The following is a 22,835-nucleotide window of genomic DNA, read 5'->3' on the forward strand; positions in this document are numbered from 1 at the left end:
GACCATTCAGACTAGAGCTGAGCGGTAATAAAATATGCTGAAGGCTACTGAGTGTGAAGAAGATCATTTTGGCTGGAAAAAAAGGAAGCCAACTGTTGGGGGTATGGACATGCCCATAGTTACCTGTAAAGACCCTCAGTATGCTCAGCTTCTGTAGATAAAGGTATCTGCCTTTCAAAAGCAACAGTTTTCCACTTAGCTTTCCTGGTGTCCTCTTGGCTGGTCAGAAACCAGCATAATGTAGCTTCAGAGAGGTTAGCTGCCTATGAGGCATTCTGATAGCAAACAACTTAAATGGGAGCCAGGAACAGGAGGGAGTAAAGCTGACAAAGAGAATTTGGGTGTGTCATTATCAAAAGGCAAATGCTAGCTCACAACACTGAAACATCAGAGTAAATTCCACAAGGCCTTCTGCTGACCCTAATGCTTATTCAGTAGCGGTGTGACACTTAAATGACACAGGCAAGCATTGAAGCTAGCATTCCCTTTTGAGGTCCTCTTTTTTTCTGTGAAGCAACTCATGTGCTCACAAGGGCTGTGTGAGAGGGCATAAGTTGCCACCAATTGGTACTTTTGGGCATGAAGGCAATGGGCTTTCCCTCACTGAAATGCAGAATGGGCTTTGTTTTTCTTAGTCACAATTTTGGCAAAGTGTTTGAATGACTCTTCCAGGTAACAGGAAACACGTACAGTGGCTTCAGGGAGCTGATGGTGAGGTCTGGGTTTGGATTATGGGAGAGGCTCCTGGAGACAAGCCATATGAACAAATTTCAGAGGAGCTTCTTACAGAAAGAGCCAGACAGCGAGCCCAGAAGGAAGCAGAAGAACTATGGTGAGCATCTGCAAAAAATCACTTCTAGAAAGTGCTGTCAAAAATACCATAGAATGAGAATTCCTTTGGAACTCTGTTAGATAATGTTTCCTCTGAAAATTATACTCAGTTTTTAAAACCCAAAATCTCAGTTGGAGATAATATCTTACCAGGGTTCAGAAGCTAAGCTGGGTTGTGCATCTTTGGCATTTGGGTGGAAGACCATCCGGGAATCTCATGGCTGTGGTTTAGACTGCAAAGTCAAAAGAACCTCCCAGAAGAAGACAATGGCAAGCCATCTTCAACATGAACATGTCTGCGAAGTCACCAGGAATTCAACTGGATGGAAATTTTAATTTTATTCTGAATGCCTCAAAACTTTGTAGAACTTTTGGTCTCGCTCTTAAGTTATCTATAGGCACTTCTCATGCCTGACATGGTATAAAAATAATAAGTAGAATTGTTTGGTTTACATTTGAATATAAAATAATGTTGAATTATACTTATGTAAGTTAGAGGAAATGTTCTCAGTTCACTATATAGTCCCTGATGCTTCCATGGGCCTGTAAATGAATTGAGAGCATTTGGACATGTGGAAGGCAGTTCAGTCATCGTCATCAGCAATCTTCGGTGTCCTATGAACTTTAACGTATGTCCATGAGATTCTGTCACTATGATGATTGCTGGAAAAAATGCCAAGGTTGTCCAGTATCCATAGATGCTTGTTCTAAATAACAACTTGAGATTGACTTACACTTCCTTGCCTTGCCTCTTTTTCTTTTATTGTTTTGGTAAGGAAACAAAAAGAAGCTGAAATTACGAAGAAGTTCCGGGATGCTATGGCTAAGGAGAAAGCTCGAATAGTGGCAGAGAAATGGAAAATAGAGACAGAAGATCGCAAAGTTGCCAAACTGATGGAGGAGGAGAAAATCCAGGAGGAATTAAAGGTCCAGTGGTTCCTTGAACAATCCTGCCTTCCAGTGTTGGGTTTGGTATGGTGGGAGGACTTCTTAGAATATTGCAAAGTTTCATAAATGTGGAATGCTGCTTGTGAGAAGTTCAGTTTCAGATCAATGTTTAAGAATGCAGATTCAGGGTTGAATTTAATATAGACGGCTCTTGATTCAGGAACCTTCATTGTATGATGCATCTTATGTAATGTTCTGTACCCTTTCTTTCCCCAGATTACCCATAACACTTCCCTGGGTATTTCTCCCATCCCCAAATTGGAAAACTTTGTTTGCCATGACACAACTGACCCTGTTATGGTCTCACTTCTGTGAGCTGGTTGGACACTGGGATGTAGCTATTTTCCAAGCTACCAGCCATCACAAAGGAGATTGGGAGGCAATCACTCCCCACCCCCATTAAGAACAAACATACACACAGTGTATTGTCGAAGGCTTTCACGGCCGGCATACGATGGCTGTTGTGGGTCTTCCGGGCTGTGTGGCCGTGGTCTTGAAGTCTTGTTTCCTAAACGTTAGGAAACAAGACTTCAAGACCACGGCCACACAGCCCGGAAGACCCACAACAGCCATACACACAGTGGCTTAAATAGGTCTATCCCTTGTGGATAAGTCTTGGAAAGTTTAGTCCAGGTTAGTACTTCGATGGAATTGAAATAGAAAATACCAGGGCTACTAGGAAATGCAGAGAGATCCTGCAAGGAGACAGTCAGAAAGCAATTCTATATTGTTGCCAAGAAAACAGCATGAATGGTCCACAAAGTCATGAGGAGTTGGCTTCACCTGAAGGAAATATTATATTTTCAAGACACGCTATTGGACTAAGGCAAGATAATAAGCGAAGGTGAGAACTAGATGAGTTGATATTTGCAGAGGGATCCTAAAGATTCCTCTTGTCTACCTTTAAATCTGCCATCCACCCCAGATACAAGATAGGCATATTTCCTCTCTGAATTTTTCCCATTCGTTTTATGTGCTTCTCATCCACTTGAAGATGAATATCCTTGGAGTTTGACTCACCGCTGCAAAGAAGTACAAAAAAATTCTGGAGCATATGGAGAACAAATAGGCCTCATCTTCCCTTTATGTATCAGATTTAAAAGTGGAAGAAAAATGTCCAGATTACAAACTCTCCTGTCCTGTTTCTTAAGATTCAACAAATCTAAAACCAATGTATTTTTAACTTTTCCCTTTTGCACACCTGTCCTGTTCACTGCATTGCCACTATTCTTCATATGGAGACTGTGACAACAATGAATCAGATCTGATATCTCTTACGTTATATTGGTGACAAAGGAACACAACTGATGCACTGATGAGCAGGAAGTGAAATGTAGGAGAAGGAAAGTCAACTTATTTTGAGCAATAATACATGTGAAATTTATTTTCCCTTCTCTAGTAAATGTTCCCTGCATTTCATTTAGGAAAATTTGTATTTTAAAGTTTTCAAGTGCTCCAACCTGGACATTGCTATGTATACTTTTTCAGGTGTGATTATATCTTATGGTTATAATCCAGGATTATTTTAAGCATTTGTCCTTGGGTTTTACTAAGTTTTCTTGCAGAGGTATTATACAAAATTACTGTCTTTGTGTCTTATGGAACTAAATTTAGCTTTGAGAATAGAACTTGAATTATAGATGCTTCACTTGTAAGTGTCTTGAGTTGCATATTATTTTTGTGTACTTTTCTTACAACTATTTCCATTCATTAACTTGATGTTTGAATTCATACTTCCTAAATGCATCCTTTTAATACTGGAGACATTGAAACTTTGAAAATTTATGAGCCATCTCATGTGTTCACCATTTTTTCTTGCTATTATTCTATTCATATTATAATAGGGTTTGCTAGGTTCCCTTCATCTTTGGAAAAGATAGTCTGTTTGGATTGCAATAATAATTTCTGGGAACCAGGAATGCAGACAGTGATTGTGCAAGGATGATTTCTGAAAATAATTTTGCTCCTTCTCTCTCTTCAATTCTGCGTTGCATCCTTCATCTTGTTTTCCACCCACAATGGTATTGACTATGACTTTCTGTTGATGGGCAGGGAGAAAATAATTTTTTAAGCATTCACTTGAGTATTCCATGGCTAATCATATGATCTCTCTGGTTGTTAAAAATATTTTTAATTAATTAGCTCTACAGGTGAAACCTTGTGGCTTTCATGCACACATTTGAATTGTAGATGAGGAAGGAGGTGACTCTCGGTTCTTCCTTACTTGGTTTCTGCTCATTTCTCATGCTCTATGCCAGTGTTTCTCAACCTTGGCAACTTTAAGAGGTGTGGACTTCAATTCCCAGAATTCCCCAGCCAGCCAGCCAGGCTGGCTGGGGAATTCTGGGAGTTGAAGTCCACTCCTCTTAAAGTTGCTAAGGTTGAGAAATGCTGCTCTATGCCAATGGTGGAGTCCACCCATTGCATTAAGCAACAGCTTGTGTAACATGATTTGTTGAACAGGCCACAATTATTTGGAGCTCCACAACAGACTGTGTTATAAACAATTGCCTTTGAATCCTGGTGGACATGTTCAGAAAATGTCCTAAGCCAACATAAAATAAACCACTTTCTAGTGTAGTGCAATACGTGAAGTCAGCCATGGTTACTGAGGTGAGATCCCCCAACTTCTAAACTCAAGTTTTGCAAAACAATCACAATGATCTGTTTCTGCTTTGTGTAGAAAAGAGACTTATAAGAGACTCGCAGATGAAGAATTACAGATCCTCTAAACAGAGTTTGTCCAACTTCCCATGTCTTAGCTTGCAAGAATGCTTGCACTATAGAGCTTCTGTTGACATCGCATGCTTACCCAGGCCACCTGAGTCTTGATTTCTCAATATACCTGATTTTTTGGCTTTGTATGACATGTTGAATCATATGGTTGGCTAGTTTTTGACTCAGTGTGTTAAGTGAACACAGCCAAAACATTTAGTCCAGGATTATCACTCTTGGTTTATAATGTCATAATTAAATCATTGTTCTTTATTTTCCCTCTGGCTGTTTGGTCTATTTTGAGAACTCACTGAAAAGCATTCTTTTTGGATGAAGCCATGCAGATATGCTGCTGTGGGCTGAGAAGCTGAGGATTTTAGAAATGTGAAATAAAATTTGCACCATGTAATGTGCAATAATATTTAGGGTTTAGGATTGTTTACATTTATATGATGTAGTGTACTTTATCTTTTATCTTTCCTGGCAATGTCATTTCTGTATTTACTTTTTTTTTTTTTTAATGGTCTCTTGAGTTCTGCACAATCAGTTTATTTGCTTTAAAATGAGTGGAGACCTCATTTTATAAAACGATATTGTAATGCAAAAAACAAACAGACCCTCACTTATAAGCATGTTATTCGCATTACCTCGCACTTATTAGCACCTTCTTTCAAGCTTGGAGAATTTCTGATAGAACAGCTTGTTTTGAAGTTGGAAATAGTCCATGTTGAGATCGGAAGGGATACCAACAAATGTGTTGCAAACCTTTGACATTTTCACCCTACATTTACATGGGTCCAAAGTTAGTTTGGATATAGATTAATACTTCCCCCTCCTCTGTGATCAAAATTGTTCCAGGTATCCTTACATACTTACTATTCAACCTGAATGAACCATCTTTTTTTTCTCTAAATAGAACAGGTGCTGCCAATGGTGATTTTGTAGGCTGTATAAATCCCCTTTGTGGATTTTTGTCAATGAATTCTCTAAGCGCACCCAACGCCATAGGGGCCATAGAATACATTTTCGGTTTAAGAAATTTTGCCTTGGGTTCAATTTCAATTGCACAGTCTGTTGCTCAGTGAAGGGGGAGCTGGTCCAACTCCACTTCACCCATCACTTCTTTTAAGTTTCTATACTGTTTTGGGATTGAGCAGGTATTTTCAGTGTCACCCTGTCTGGGAGACTCCATGCTCACTGCCGCTAGTACCGACCTTGGTGTGCTGGTATCAGTTCCCTCTGGGACTCTATAATCACCATCCTGAAATGTCAGGCTTCCCACTTTCCAATGCACCATGGGTTTCCTCAACTTTAATCAGGATAGACCCAGTCTTAGAGCATGCCCATTTTAGAAGATTCAGAAGCAGCGAAAACACAGCAAGTGGGTAGTGAAGAAGTTCAATGATCTTTATTTAGAAGCAGGCATACATTACCAAACAAGCAATTCGTCTATCTGTTATCGGGAGCCCCAGGACGATAACGACGATACCCCAACACGGCCGGTATGCAGCACCACTCTGGACCAGGTCTGCATTGAAGCTCTCCAGATCAAAACTTTGAAGCTTTTTATGCTTAGCTGAGAGGAGTGATACATGCCACCAAGGATGGCAGCATCCTGATTAATTGCACCTGGTGTTGCATCTCTTATGATTTTCCAAATTCCTCCCCTTGATAAGCTAAACCTGAAACGAGTGGACAGCAGCCAACCTCATCGTGCCTGGTATCCTCCTTACATTGCAAGGTTGATACATCCTTATCTGGTAACTGGTGCAGAATAACTGGAAAATAACCTTGTGTTCTAAAAATTTTAACTCTTAATGCAGCTTAATATCTATGAGGGCCTAAAGACCCAGGAGTATGAAAGACATTTGTGACACACCAGTCCTATCTCCTCGATACAAAAAGTCTTCCGAAATGTTTCCTCTACAGCTCGGCAATCAGAGCTATTAGAAACTCTGAAGTCTCTCAGTGAGTCCCAATTCTCATTTTGATTGCTTTGGTACAGAATTCTACGGGGCCCTCTCCCACTTGCGACCTGTCCAATTGCATAAAAACAATAGGGTTTTCTAGCTTCTGCCCATTCACAATAACTGGATTTATTAAGCAACGTGCGCACCCAGAGTCTATTAACGGAGTTAAATCCGCTGTGCAGTTGGTCTTTAATGCCCTTAGTCCCACCTTAACCGTCATAGGACTCACCATTGAGTCTTCACGCCCCGAATCATCCGCCTGGCTTTGGGCATGTTTTAAAGCAGGCGGCTGGAGTTTTCCACCAGCTGAGGTTCATCCTCAGAAAACTCACTCTCCACCATCAATGGGACTTGAAATAGTTCCTCCGCTCATGAAGCAGCTGTTCCTCTCTTTTCCAGCTTGAGACCCTTCAGAGATTTCCCTGTCTGCTTGCTTCTCAATGTGGCCCGTGGGGTTTGGTTTTGAGGGAAATTCACAGCATAATGTCCCTCTTCTCCACATCTGAAACAAAAGCATTTCCCCTGTCATTGGTGCTGGCCACTTCCCTTCTGTCTCCAGCCTGATCTCCTCAATATCGGGCCCAATGAATTCGTGGGGGGTTGGCTGCTCGTGCCTTTTCTTTTGATAGACATCCAATCGGTCTCCACTCTCCCTGCAAGGCTAATCCACTCTTTCAGGGTTTCAGGGCTGCCCCTGGCTAGCGAGTGTCCCAAAAGGTCAGGTTGTAACCCCTTCTGAAAACACTGGACCTTAAACGCTTCAGGTCAGTCTCAGAGTTTCCCGGCTAGCTGCCTGAATTCCAACGTGTAAGCCGAAGCCATTTGATTCCCTTTTTAATTTGCTCGATGCTCGTCTTTGCTGTCCTGATGATGAAAGGATCCTTAAACGCTCACACAGAGCACTCAAAGCTTGTTAATTCTGCTGCTTCAGCCTCACGCATCTCCACCACCCATTCTGCTGCCTGGTCTTCAAGGGAACATGACACATAAGCTACTCTCTCCACATCATTCCGAAATAGGTGGCCACATCTCTCCATGTAAATTTGCACTTGTGTCAGAAAACATGGCAACTGACCTGGGTTCCCCCTGAATTTCATCTTCAGCCCCCACTGCTGTCGTGGGTTTCTTTTCTCTCTTGTACTTCTTCCTGGGGAAATTACCTCCTCCTCTTCACTGGGTACCGATTCCTCACTCACCTCCTCACTGTCCCCAGAGGTCGTTTAGGGATCCCCGGATTGCAGGTTTTGGTCCTGGCTGCCCAGTACGTTCCCTAGCATCCACGTCAATGACTTCATTTCACCTGCCATGGAAGTAAGCTGGATCTCCATTTTATCCATATGGCCCTCCAGTACAGCGGTGCAGGGTTCTGGCTCCCTCTTCTCCTGCGGACTTTGAGCCACCCTTACGTCGCCAATGCCAATCGACCACTTTGTCTTGGATTTCTTTTTCGAGGACGAGGCAATATCATATTCTTGCAAAGTCCTGGACTCTTGGGATTGAGTCCAGCATCTGCCTAACTGCCGTTCTTTATCCCTTACTACCAGTTTTGCTATTGGCTTTGATGTCTCCAGTTCCCATTCAGATTCTGGATCTTCTACAATGCCTTCGCCGGCTCCGGCCTCCACCTTGATAGTTTCAATGCAAATCCAATGGACAGTGAACTTTCATTCTGGACAAAATCTCAAAGTCAGTTCCAGCAATATGTAAGAACCATGATACTCAGTTCCCAATGAAAGCAACTCCCACTGAAACCAGTGCAGGTTCAAAGAAAAGTTCATTTATTGGAAAGCAGTGTACAGCTCTAAAGCATTGCAGGAACTGAGTCCCGCGTGTGCCAAAACTTAGTTTTACCTCCCCCCCCTCCCCCTCCCCTTTCAGTCTTGGACTCTCCTGTGCATGTCAAAGATGTCCTCAGGTTCCCCTGTTGGTACGGACTTGGGCATTCCTGGGAACGAGATAACAGCTCATCTGAATCTAACGGTCCACATTCCCATTCTCCCCCCCTTCTTCCCCCCTTCCTCCCTCTCTCTATAATGGCAGAAATGAAGCAAGCAACTAGCTGTACAAGTGATTGATTGCAAGGGTTCTGGCAGTTTGCAAAATAGGTGGTACCTACACAACAACTATGAGAAAGATATGGAGAAATAGTGACTGACCCCACAAGTGTTGTGACTGAAGAGGGACTGAATCTAGGATTCCAGTGCCCTTGGGGAATGTGTATTTTTTCCCATACATATCAATCAATCAATCAATCAATCAATCAATCTAAAACTATAATGCTATGCTTCATGAAAGGTTTGAAGATGCAAGAGTTTCTAGGCTAACCATTTCCAACCAGGCTATCTTGAAGTCATAATTCTCTATCGGGAGCACGCGGGTCAAAATCTGCAAGAGATCAAGCATGATGTCATGATAAAAACCTTTCTGCTTTTGGATGTGCCTGCAGATTTTCACCCTCCTGCTTGAAATTCTGGGAGTTCTAGTCCAAGCTAAAAAACTAACCCAGGTTTGGGAAGGCTGCTATAGCCAGTTTCCCATGAAGTAGACATCTCTTAGACTGGAATCCCTCTTACAACAGAATATTGTTTTCCAGGAAGAGAGACTAGGAGGCAACCCTTTGTTTGTTTGTTTGTTTGATTTCTCCCCCACCCATCTCCCCCCAATGGGGGACTCTGGGCGGTTCACACAAAACATTAAAACCACAAATACATATAAATACATAAAACATAAACATTTTAAAAAGATTACTAAAAAAGAGGAAGACAGTCCAAGTAGATGATGAAGGATCTGGGGCTGAAGACAGCAGGCGTCTATGGGGCTAGCCATCCCCACACCTGAAGTATTCCCTCCCTACCCCAGGCCAAGTGGCAGAACCAGGTCTTCAAAGCCCTATGGAGGGCCAAGAGTGTGGGGGCTAATCACACCTCTGGGGGCAGGATGTTCCAAAGAGCAGGGGCCACTGCAGAGAAGGCTCACCTTCTGGACCCCGCCAGTCGAAGTTCTTTTACTGAAGGGGTCCGAAGCATGCCCTCTCTGTGTGATCGGGTGGGACAGGTTGAAGTCATGGGGAAGAGGTGGTCCCTTAGGTAATCTGGACCCCAGCCATCTGGGCTTTAAAGGTGATAACCAACACCTTGAATTGGACCTGGAAGCAAACTGGTTATTGTTGTTGTTTAGTCGTTAAGTCGTGTCCGACTCTTCGTGACCCCATGAACCATATTGCGCCAGGCCTTCCTGTCCTTCACTGCCTCCCTGAGTTTGCTCAGTTTCATGCTCATTGCTTCAGTGATGCTATCTAACCATCTCATCCTCTGCCGTCCTCTTCTCCTTTTGCCTTCAATCTTTCCCAGCATCAGGGTCTTTTCCAAAGAGTCGTCTCTTCGCATTAGGTGACCAAAGTATCTGAGCTTGAGCTTCATTATCAATCCTTCCAATGAGCAGTCAGGGTTGATTTCCTTTAAGATTGACTGGTTTGACCTCCTAGCAGTCCAGGGGACTCTCAAGAGTCTTCTCCAGCACCACAGTTCAAAGGCAAAGCAAACTGGTACCAATTATATAAGTCTTTATAGTAGAGAATCATTGTATGAAGAAGTTGCACAGCCAGGAGTAGTTTTATCATATGGCTTTTTGACTGCTTGATGTATGCATGTGAGAAAGAGAGGTTTTTATATATTGGTTGATTTATAGAACGTATATGATAAAGCAAATATGGAGGTAAAGGTTGGTTGTTATGTATATTATGATGGAAGTAAAGCTTAATGGAAATAAATAAATAGAATGCCTAGCGAATGGTTCACATTGAGGAGGAAATAAGACAAGGATGTAGGATCTTCCTTGTTGTTATGTATAAGGAATGTTCTTGTGATGCTAGAGGTGTGTTGGTTGGGGATATGAATACATACGTACTTCTGTATACAGATGCTGCTGTGTTGTTGGCTGAGAACCCAAATGATTTTCAGTAAATGCTAGGTTATATGATGCAAATAACAGTTTGGCCCTAAAAATTATTTCCGTCATTTGTATGCTGCCTACCTCTCCAGACATTAATAAAATCTCCAGTCCTAAAATTAGCATACACCTATAGGACTACGAGGTCACTTAATCAACGAAAGCATAAAATTATAATCTTCAGGGTCAAACGTAACGACCATGATTTCATAAGCCTATCCTCCAAAGGGTTGATGAATGAGGATGATTTTTCAAAACGTTGGAGCAGTGATGGAGAAAGCCTTGAGCTATAAACCTATCAGAGACGAAGGCAGTTGAAGGGAAAAGAAAGTGAATGAATCCAAGCTATATCGAAAAGGTAAAAAGCTGTAACAAATAGATGAATCTTGGTAGAATGTTTATTAACAGTGAGAAAATGGAAGGAGAAATTTTGAGATGCACAGATCTTGATAAATTTAAAATGGGAGTATGAGGTCTGTTGTTGAATGAATGTTTATTGAAAGAAGCAAAAAATGGCTGTGTATAAGAGCACACACAGTATTTGCCTGCTTTATTATATGGGAGTGATGCCGGGAGAAATAGCAAAGTCAGATGAATACAGTGGGAATATAGTATTTAAGAAGTGGGTACAGTATGTAAAATATGAAGAGACTGGATCAAGACAGTATGGGTGTTGAGTGAAAGTGGACTGCATATAGAAATGAATGACATTACAAAAGAAGTACACTGAGGTGGTTTGGTAATATAGAGAAAGAATGAGAACTGAATCCCAAAACCAATGTGTGAAGGTAGAATGAATGGGATGAGAAGAAGGGGAAGACTGAGAAAGTTGTGGCTGGGTGGAGTTGATGAGATCCTCCGAGAGAGAAAGGGAATGTCAAGAGGCCACATATCAGAGTCAAAAGGCATCAGCATATGGACTAAGTGGAAACAAAGAGAGTTTGCAAAGGTACAAAGATATAGAGAGGTAAATGGTGATGTAATCTGGATTTATTTAGATTTTCTTTTATTTTCTCTTATCACCCATCTTTAATTTCATGGTTTACTACTATTTGATCTTTTTCTTCATGTTTCTTTTATTCCTAGAGGGAATAGTGTCATGGGTATATATTGTAAGATATATGCTATCTATTTGAGCAAAGAACCCATGGAGACCAAGATTTACACATGCATAAACTTATAAACATACATGACTACAAGCTATGAATAGTCTCCCCACCCCACCCCAAAAAAAGTGAGGGTGCCTGTGAGAGGTGCCTTAAAGGTTGGTTTTCTGATGTTTCAACTCTTTGAGATTATTTACACTTCTTGGTAGAGTCTTATGTGACAAAGAAGCATAGGAGAGATGGGCCAAGAATCAACCAGCCTCAATTCACTCAACATGTGTTTGGAGTGGTTTGTTGAGCTACAGAAGGAGCAGGAAACAATAGCTTGCAATCAAGATGTGCATTAGAAATGATAAGAAGGTTTCCCCCCAATTATTATGCAGTTTTCTATTTTGCTTTAATTAAAACTCTCTCCATGATTGAAAACAAAAACAAAAACACAGTTTTTTCACTAGGAAAGAATTCTGCAGCCCCCGAGGGATCTGCGGTAATTTCTAGTGATATATTTTTGCTTGATCAATTTCCCAAATATAGGAATCTGCAGAGGCATTTATATGATGTGACAGGTCTCATTATCCTCTGTAGCAGAGGATTGCATCTGTTTTATGACTGTGAAATGGGCATAATGCTCAGCTAGAGAAATGCTAATGTCTTGATAACTAAAAAGAGCTACTTTGTCTTTCTGAAGAGTTTTCATAGCTCATTTAAAAATACATTTTGCAGAAATACACAACCTAGTATTTCTGGGTCCCCCCCCCCCCCCCGCCATCTCTGATCTGCTTCCCAGAAGCCAAGCAATGTATTAACTTAATTGCAACTCCCCCTCCCTCAACTTTGGACCAGTCACTGCTGTCCTTTCCTACCTCATTGTGGGGGAAAATGAGGACAGATCCCATGTAAGTTGCCTTGAGCTCTCAGAGAAAAGGCAGGACACGAATGCAGTAAGTCTATAAATAAATGATTGGAAAAGGAAGAGCAGCGAAGGGAGAAAAGAGAGAAGTGGGTCAAACAGACAAATAGTAGGAATTATTCTGGCTTCCCTGTGCCATCAGGAGAATGCAAGTATGTAGAGCAGGACTGCAGAATGTGAGATTTTGAGCAGGATTTCAAGAACTGCACTCCCAAAGTGGATCAGTCCGGGATCTGTTTGGGGACTGGGGATTAAGGGATGGAATGAATGTTTTAAGCCTGTGCATGGCCAAAGCATTCATTTTGCCTCTTTAATCTCTCCTCAATGACCAATATTTTGGTTCTTTCCCTTCCCCAACACACACATGCAGTCTGTTGGCTACTAAAGGGTTGTGGCCTCTGTTGTGCCCCAGGGAATTAGTTTTATTTAAAGATGAATCTTTCACTACATGATCTGAGCCTTGCCATTTTTAAAAGTGTGTGTTGTGGAGAGAGAGAGAGAGAGAGACGAGGGCTTGGATATTGCAGATATCTTGACTCCCTCCCTGCCCCCCCACTTCAGATGCCATGAGAGAAAGGCAAGCACAATCTGGGGACATGGAATAAGAAAGAAGGATGAAGAGATGTGGGAAAAAATGAAAGCAAAATAGAAACAAAAGCAGAGTCTCCCAAAACTAGAAGTTAAAGGTAGGTCTCCTCATGGAAATGTTGAGGATAATAAACCTCAGGTTATTTTGGGGTCCATCCATTAAGAAACCAAGAACAGAGTTACTTTCAAACTTCTCATGGGCATAATCTAAATTAAACCATTTAAAAAAGGATTTCCTCCATTCTGGAGTGGATGGATGACAGGAAGGGATGTTGGCATCTTGCTGACTTGATGCCCAACCACATCTATGGGCTAGTTGGGTGACAGGCTGGGTGATAGGCTGCCTGGCTGAAGCGATGGTAATTCTCCTACTTAGTTTATTACTACCAAAGGATGCTGGTCACGCCTCTTTCTCTCTCTCTCTTTTGTCTTCTTCTGAAGAGTAGGGAGTCTGCATCAGCCCTAAACTAGCAAAGACTGACATCTATTTCCCAGGGGCCTTCTGATAGAAGGAATCAATATTGTGGATGTTGTTCCTTACCATTCAAAGCTGTTGAAATTATTCTTAAACTGGCACCTTGAACACAGAATTGCATCACTTTAGAGCCCAGGGCCCAAAGTTGGGCTAGGAAGAAATAAAAAAGGAGGAGGCCTCTTTCCTATGTAGAAGGAACGTAATTGTGGGTTACCTGAAAGAAGACTTAAATGCTCTGTGCGGTTCAGACAGAGAGCTATCTTGAGGGTTGCAAGATCCTCCTCAGATCAATATGAGTGTGTCTTTCTGTGCGTGCGTGTATACATGTTCATGAACATAAGAGACAGAGTTAGGGAGTGAACGTAGATTCTTACTTTCTATCCTGTTTTTATCTTGTTCCTTTAAAAGCACCATATTACACAGTGGGTCCCCAAGTTGTACTTCTATCAGTTGTTGGTTTTATATAATCCAGTTGAAAACACAAACAAACCTTTTTTTAAAAAAAGTCAGCGCAACTGGAAACCTGAATAACCATAAATTCTGTCTTCTCTTTACACACACACACACGTACGCATGGACACAAACACATCATTTTTATTAAAGAAATGTTAACAAGATAAAAATCATACAGATATTGAAAAGAAATGGAGTAGATGAAGAAACAGTGCATAGTGAGAAAAGAAAAGAGAAAAAAGAGAAAAAGAGAAAGAAGTAGGAAATAAAAATAAAAATAAAATAAAATAAAAGATTACAAGGAAATGGCTTTCAATCTTTTTGACAGCATTTATAAACACTTTTATATTTTACCCTCTCTCTCTAAGGTTACATCATAATTTGCTTCTTTCCATAAGCTACCCTTTCTAATTGTCAAACCCAGAAATCACAAGTTCATTTTTCTCTTTTTTCAGCAAAAAGTCCATAAGGGGTTTCCAGTCACTGATAAATGTAGTTGTTGATCTTTCTCTAATCAAAGAAGTTAATTTTGCCATCCCTGCTAGTTCTGTCATCTTCACCAACCATTCCTCCATTGTGGCTATTTCAGAATCTTTCCATTTTTGCCCATATACTAGTGTCGCAAAAGTAATCATATATAAAAATAATCTTCCATGGCTCTTTTCTAACCGGCTGTCCATTTATCCAAGTAAAGTTCTGGTTTCAGTTGAATGTTATTCATTGTATCATTATATGTATTTGAATCCAGAAATTTCTGGCTTTTTTTACAAGTCCATCTTCATGTTGTCCACATTTCAAGATAAATTTGAAGTACCTTTATACATTCTAGACAATTTTTCTGGAATCTTATACCAACAGTACATCATTTTATAAAAATTCTCATTTAAACTGTAACATAATGTAAATTTCAGTCCTTTCAGCCACATATTTTCCAACTATCCCTCAATATATTGTATTGAAAGTCCATTTTATTATCCATTCTTTCACTTGTTCTTCTTCCATTTCTAATTTCAAGAAAAGTTTGTACATTTTGGTAATTGCACATGCAACATTTGTGCATAATTCAGTTTCAAATTCTGCCTTCTGCTGTTTGATTCCAAATGTCCTGTTATCTACCTTAAATCTCTTACCTGTGCATATGAAAATCATTGAAAGCTAAATCCCTTTGCAATCAATTGCTCTCTTGATTTCATCTTATATTTTCCATGTTCCGATTCTAAAAACTCTCGCTAAGTTAACAATTTTTCCTTACCTGTTGTTTCTTTCCTGTAAAATGCTTCTTGTGCTGAGATCCATAAAGGCATTTTTAGGCACAGTTTGGGTTTATATCTGTTCCATCTGCTCAATATGGCACTTCTAATATAATGATTCTTAAAATTTACATTGGCATTAACTTTATCGTACCATAGAAAACCATGCCATCCAAACCTCAGATCTAGTTTTAAAATTCTTTTATTTCTCAGCAGCACCCAGACCAAGCAATAGGTTGCAAAATACAGTTTCAAATCAGGTTACCCCAATCCTCCTTGGTCCTTTGCATCTTGGAGAACTTTACGTTTAACCCTTGGCTTTTCCCCTTAAACCTAGATATATCTTTCTGCCATTGCTCAAATGGTACATCAGTTGTCAGAATAGATATTGTTTGAAACAAAAACATCATTCTAGGCAAAACATTCATTTTTATCACAGAAATTCTCTCCAACAATGACAATTGCAATTTTCCCCATCTTAACATGTCCTTCTTAATTTCATTCCATGTCTTAACATAATTATTCAGTCATAGTAATACTCAAGTATTTCACTTTTTTCTCAATCTGAAAACCAGTTTATCAGTTATCTATCAGTTCCATTTGTTTTTATGTTTTCATATTCTTTGTTAGCATCTTTGTCTTTTGCTTGTTAATTTAATTTAAAATCAGCTAATACTCTAAAATCCTTAAGTGTTTCCATTTATATTTTTGTTCGTGCCAGAGAATCTTCCATAATTATCACCAAGTCATCAGCAAATGCCTGTAATTTATATGTCTCTTTTTAATCCTCACTCCAGCAATACTCTCATCTTGTCTTATGTCTCCATGCAATACTTCCAAAGCTAAGATCAAAAGCAAATAAATTCTGTCTTCTCCATAGGTTCCCATGAATGAATAGATGAAGTGAGATAGGAAGTTTTTGCCTTTTTTAAACCACATTTAATTTTTTGTGTATTTCATTTCAAATGTAATATCTTTCAGCCATGCCCCATTAGGACATGGTGATGGACAATAACAGGATAAAATCATAAACAGGATGAAGAGAGGAAGATAAGATGAAAGCCCTGGGATCAATTGACTGGGATCAGTTAGATACCCACTGGAAGACAAGTGGGAGCAGATACTGCCAGGAGGAAAAAGCAGCCAGTTATTGTTAAAATCCCAAGATAACTGGATGATCTTTATTTCATGCTTGAAAGGTTTTTCTTTGCTGTTAAACCTTTTTAAAAAGATAGGAGTAATAGCACAATCCTAATGCAAAACATGTTTTGGATTTTTTGGCGGTGGTTGTGGTACAGCAATGAGAACCATTTCTCTTAAGAGATACACATTTTTATTTTTGTGCAAAAAAAGAATAAATTTCTTGTTGATCCATTTTCACCAGCTGAGTTGGGCTGCAAGATATCAGGCACGTATTTTAGATATTTTTCTCAAGGATTCTCCCCCCCTCCCCTTTTCTCCTCTAAGCATTTTCTTATATAGGAGAAACGAAGAGATGCACTTATCCAGGGAAACATTACAGTATTTAGAGTGAAGGTCAGATTTTGCTGCTTCTCAACTATGCCCGCAAATTAAAACTGAATTTACTTTGTCCTATTATGCTGGTCAATGACTATAATAAAGATGGATTTGATTTGATTTATTATGTCCTATATGATTTAGAGGGAGCTACTCAAAGTCAGAGTAATTTCTGAAATAACTTTATTCCTTCATCTTCATGTCTTTGTTGTAGATCTTGTTTTTTATTTGTACTTTGTTATAATTCTGATGATAATGAAGTGTGTTTATTAAGGAAAGAATTATGTTTATAAACTGAGTGCACAATGGCCATACTGTTCAACTAACACAAATGTTGTGTTCCCAACCCAGATCAGTTTTCCTATTCTTTCCCAGCTTGAATTAGGAGAGATGTAAATAATACTGAAAGCAATGATTTCTTAATTATGGGCCAGAGCAAACTGTAATTTGGGCATTGTATTTATTCATTTTATATATGTAATTGAATCTTTTGCCCACTGCAATTAAAAGATGGAGTTGCCATGTTAAGTAGTGGTATCAATAAATTTCAAAGGCAAATTGTTTTTTGCTCAGCCTGCCCTTTTTCAAGATGCAACCACTTCGAGAATTCTTGGACCAACATTGGAAGGCAGGGTCAGAACAACCTGGAAATATTTTGAACATGAAAAATTTTGCACAGCCCTAATGTTGGCTGCATCCTGCCCCATATGCTTTTAGGAGTAAAGAAGCTACCTGAATAAATCATTCTTCCAGCTCTCTCATGGTCAAGAATTATGTCATTCATGAGCTCTGCAGATATTTGCAGGTGACAGGCTATATTTAGAAGGCAGATTTTTGGGCTACCATCCAAGCCAAGGAGGATGTTCATCCATAATTCTCAAGCTAAACTTATCTTTCACAGCATAGCTGGGTCTCCTTTTTTAATCCAGGAAAAAAACTATGAAAAGCTTGGGTATAAAAAGGCAAGAGGAGGAAACCCTTCTTTAAAAACAGAAACCCTACAGAGATCTATGAATCACGCTGGGCCTTATGGAGCAAATTCTCTGGGGTGGGGTGGGGGAACCAAGCCTCCAAGTTTCCAACTAGTATAAATAGCAATACCTACCTTGCTTAGTGATAGGAACCCCACTGCAGATTAAAGAGATGTTATCCTGATAAAATTTTTCAGACCGCCTGGCAAAGCAGCTTGATTTTGTGCCAATGGTACCAACCTGCATTCATTCCCAATTTTGTATTCCCTGCATATGATAAATGCTTGTAATTAGCAAATTGCTTCCTTTCTACCAATTATGTTTGAAATGTCAATGGACAAAAAGCATTTTGAAGGTCGTCCGCTGACAGGCTGTGCTAAGTAAGCTATCTTTGTGAAACCCAAGACACCTGTCCTTGTTTATTTACACTTGAAAGAGCGTATCTGTTCTCTCCCCTCCTTGCTAACAAGAAATGCCAATTCCTTAACTGCACCATTCCTTTAAAAATACATCTGGCCTCTGAACCATCAAGCCATTGGAGCCTTGCTGGTATCTTAAAGGTCATAGAGACATACTGGAGAATCTTCTGAAAGATTGTCAAATGTTCAGAGTCTCCATACTCCCACTATACACATTTGCCAAAGCGCAATGAAGCTAGCTATCATAAAGAGACAATTCAGTTCATGGATCAAAGTGATTCCTTAAGTCTCCTGGGAAGCCTTCTGAATCTGCACCATGTCAACTGATCTGCTTCTGTGATTAGTAGAGAACTTTATGAAAAAATGTGAAAGGGGTTACAGGAAATTCTTGATATATGAATTTACCAGTGATAGCTGACATAAAGCTAGAAAAGCATCAGATAAGGGACTCATTGCTTTAGTTATACATATCTTTACACAGTATGTGGCACTTCGATTTTTTTCAGCGGGACTTCTTTTTAAGTACATCTAGATAGGAGAGGCTTTCTGTAATAATTCTTTGCAAATGGCAGGTTAGTTATTCTTTTTGGAAATTTTTGAATGTCAGTACTTCTCGGGTGCACCCATTCTATCTCCATTTTGTCTTCTTTTCATATATTTATTGTCTGAGCAAACAAGAACCTTTGGTCCATCTACTGTGTTTGAACTACTGTTTAAGCCTAAACTCCTTTATCAGATACTGAAATATTGGGATTAAACAGTGTTTTAAAAACAAATACCGCCCCAAACCCTTGCATCTGCTTACCAAAACTGGGGAGAGGAAAATTGGAATATGATAACTGCCTTGAAGGTTGAAATATTAGAATGACAGTGGGGACACAAATTCGGGACACAGGTGTGTGTTTTCAAGCCTAATTTCCTCATCAACAACCATTTTCAAGGCTTCAGTCTTGCCAACATAAGATACAAATGACCTATTCAGACATTGGAAATGCACACAGGCTTTCCACATGAGTAGAAGGAGTAAGAAAAGCACGGGTGGCTTTGTTTCTCGGTCACTGCTGCCATCAACATTCTCTACAAATGAAGGGCGACTCTGTGTCCTTCAGGTACCTGAGGCCTCCAGAGAAAATCAGTGTCATGGACAGGCATGAAAAATTGGGTCAAGGTACATAAACGAATGACATATATAATTAAGGCAGAGGTCCTTAGAGAATAAGGGCAGCTGAAAACAGGGCCCTGGATAACCCCAGCTATGTTCTAGTGCTCATGCTTTGTTCTCTCCTTACAACAGTGCAAGAAAGTGGGAAAAGCCTGCAGAATATGGCTTCTGCAGTTCTTAAAAGTAGTTTGGATGTAGGTGACATGACAGTGTGTGTGTGTCTGTGTGTGTGTGTGTGTGTGTGCTTAGAATGGAGGAGGCAGCCGCATTCCAAGCCACCACCCACCTTTGTTTCCCATAGGGACACCTTGGGAGAATTATTCTGGACTGTTTTTTTTTTCCTTTGCAGTTCCCACTCAGATCCAGCCCAATTTTGAACCTACCTTTCTAGCTTTTCCTCTCATACCAAGGTTGTTCCTATTCTGTTCAGTTTTTGGAGAGTAGGAGGAAGGAGAGAATCCCAAGCTTCATTTCTTTTGCTTAATTTCTTTCCAACATTTTGCTTGATTTCTTTCCAACATTTGGTTGGGTTGGAAAAGATAAAATGGTAACGCCAACACTCTTTTAATATCAATGGGAGGCTTCTGTAGGCAGCTATCACTTGTAAGATGGTTTGCTTCCCATCCTGAAGAGAAATTTTCCTGATTATTGAGGAACTCCTGATTCTGCAAATTCAAATATCTGAGGCTAGAGAGATCATTTACTGGGGCTTGATTCTCCTGTAGCAAGACTGGACCTGGTCTGGTCAAGCAAGAACTGGCTGCCCATCTTTGAGAGAAGCAAGTCTGACTCTTAGTCTCCTCAGACTTAACTCCATCCTGAAAGGTCTATGGACTAGAGGTCTCAAATCATGCAATACAGAGATGCTTCTACCATGATTCAGAGCTTTTACAAATCAGGCTTTTGAATTTTGCAGAGAGCTTTCACAGCTAGAGCAGAGTATATGAGCTCTATCACTAGGGGCGGGTAGCTGTTTCTGTCTCTCACTCTCAGATCAAAAGTTGGGATCCACATGCCATGACTCCATTCACACCCACACAGTCTTTTCTTTACATTTCCTCAATGGAAACATGAGAGAGAGAGATAAGAAAAAGAATAATTGGATCCACTCCTCTTCAAGTGATCCTGCTTATAGACTGATGGCTTCTTGCAGTGACAAACAGTAATATGGAGCTATGAGTAGGGTGTTTAGCCATTTTCTTCTTGAGCAAGTATTCCAAGAGCAAAGGGAAAACCATGAAGGGTTTTCTCTATCCTCCTACAGATTTTCTGCAGACTGCTCTTCTCCCCCTACTCATTAGCCTCAGGGAAGAAATGACAGGTTCCTGAAAATGACTAGCAGCCCCGGTTGATCAAGTACTCTTTGGAAACACTATGAAGGATTCCCTCTCACTTTGCTGACCACTCTATTTACCATCAAAGTGTTCATGTGTCCAATGGATTATGGTTTGATTTAAGCATTAAATGATAAAACCAGCACTTTGAATCAAGTACAAATTCTAATACTCCAAATTGGAGGTTACTGTAACTTATATCTCTGCCCTTCTAGCAATTTCATGGCTGAGGAAAGTTAGAAACCCTTCATATGGTCACACCACGTGCCTGTTTGTAAAAGGAGATATCAGCTCCTGTTGGTTCAATTCAATTCATTGCTCACATTTGTTTTTCCCAGTTTCTCAAACTATCACCTATAATAGTGCAGGTTGGCTGGTGAGCACAGCTCAGCTTTCAGAAATCCTGACAATAAAATGCTTTGAGAATAGCCTTGCAGAAAGAGGGACTTTCTTCATGTGCTCTTTCCCCCTAAATTTCATGTTCTATTCATTTTGTTTAGAGAAGAGAAGAAGAAGAAATGCAGAGAGGAGAGGAGCAGATTCGAAAGCAGGAGGAACTCAGAGCTCAGGAGCTGTACATGAGTCTCAAGGAGGCCCACCAGTGCAGCAAATACAGTGAAAAGGAAGACCATGAATGGAAAGAACAGTGTGAGTAAACCAGAGGCTAAAGAGGATTTTAAATTATGCCAAGATCTTGATGCAGGTTGAACAAACATTACATGATGCATGAATTAAGCTTTCCTGAATGAAAGCTTGGTTGTCTCAGAGCCTTTCTCCACTTGCTGAATTGAAGTGCTCTTCAACTTGTTTTGTGCCTATCCTTGAGTGGGCACAAAGTAATAATAGCATGCCTTTTTCTGTACCCATTCTGTCCCTTTTATCCTACCTCTGCTCCAAATGCTGAAGTCCCTTAAGGGACTTTCCTCCAAGGTAATAAGTGACAAAGCCTAACAGCTTGCTTTGTATGGAAAAGGCAATGTGTGTGTGTGTGTGTGTGTGTGTGTGTGTGACTATTTTAGCCCTGCTACAGCTAAGAATGACTTAAACCCATCTATCTATCTATCTATCTATCTATCTATCTATCTATCTATCTATCTATCTATCTATCTATCATAACAAATTTAAATGGCCTCCCAGCTCACACAGGGTGACTCTGGGAGGCTTACAGAAATCAGACCCCAAATACAAAACCCACTACACCCCCAACCCCCCTGGCAACAGCACATTCAGACTAGCCATTTGATGGGCTTCATTTCAACCTGGGATTCCCAGGCCCACTGGCAAAAAAGGGTCTTTTGGAAGAGTATCAAGGTGGGGTCTAGTCTTATATCTGGGGGTATGTTGTTCCATAGGGAGACAGCCACCACGGTTTCTCAGTCCCACCAGATGAACCTCCTTAAACATATCTCACTCATGGGCTGGGGATAAGAAGCAGGCGGTGTCAACAAAGGCATTTTGCCACCTTTTATGAAAACTAAGCAAGAAAAAGTAACCGTCTGGTAAGCATGAGAAGCTATAATGTAAAGGTACCATATTTCACACTGATGCCCCTTATGTCAGATTTCTAGCATTGTGAAGCTGAAAGCAAGAATACTTTCTGTCACCCTTCTCAATGTGTTCCCCAATTATGTCAGATTTCATAACTCCAATCCACGTGGCTCTGCTGACCATTGGCTCACGAATGTTTTCATCCACCACAACTAGAAGCTTCCACATCTGGAGGGTATACTTTCTATACCTTCCAACAGTAGATGTGCATGTATTCTATGCAGATGCATCTGCTCCTTTCTCAGAGACTGCTTTCCCAATGACCTTGAGGAAAAGGCTGTAATTTCATCAATTGGCAATGCTATTTCTCATGGAGACACAGTAGAACAAAGAGGGAAGGAGCACTCCTTCCCAAGACCTGAGAGAAATAACAAATCATCAGAGAGATATAAGAAGAGAGGCTGCACTCTTAATAAAAAGAGGGCAGTTGAGTTGTATGTTCTAATTTCATGGTTATCTTCCTCTCAGTTCTGTTTCACGTTTTGTCCATTAGCAGAGCTCTCCGAACTGATGATTTAGAGATACGTCTGAATCCAGGCTGATGCTTTCTTGGATGACAGGATATTTAGTCTGACATGTCTGGGGGATACCAGTTGGAAAAGACCATTTTAGATTATTTTTTGTACAAGGATTTGAAAATTATCTCTAATTTTCTGTGACATACCTAGAATTCTAGAGTGTTAAGGGAT

At 40.3% G+C, this 22,835-nt stretch overlaps 1 protein-coding gene across 1 annotated transcript in view; it reads left to right on the forward strand.

The window, feature by feature from the left end:
- The window catches only part of SH2D4B (SH2 domain containing 4B), an 81,232-nt gene that overhangs the window by 15,352 nt on the left and 43,045 nt on the right, over positions 1-22,835 (forward strand). Inside the window, exons 2-4 of the mRNA XM_088130187.1 lie at positions 673-832; positions 1,608-1,758; positions 21,099-21,246. Coding sequence (XP_087986313.1) covers positions 673-832; positions 1,608-1,758; positions 21,099-21,246 — 459 coding nt within the window. The remainder of the gene's footprint in view (positions 1-672; positions 833-1,607; positions 1,759-21,098; positions 21,247-22,835) is intronic.

This window comes from Python bivittatus, unplaced genomic scaffold (assembly GCF_059951505.1).
Source record: "Python bivittatus isolate LINGU-HERP-01145 unplaced genomic scaffold, Pbiv_v1 ctg000050_np1212, whole genome shotgun sequence".
NCBI classification, from domain to species: Eukaryota; Metazoa; Chordata; class Lepidosauria; order Squamata; family Pythonidae; genus Python; species Python bivittatus.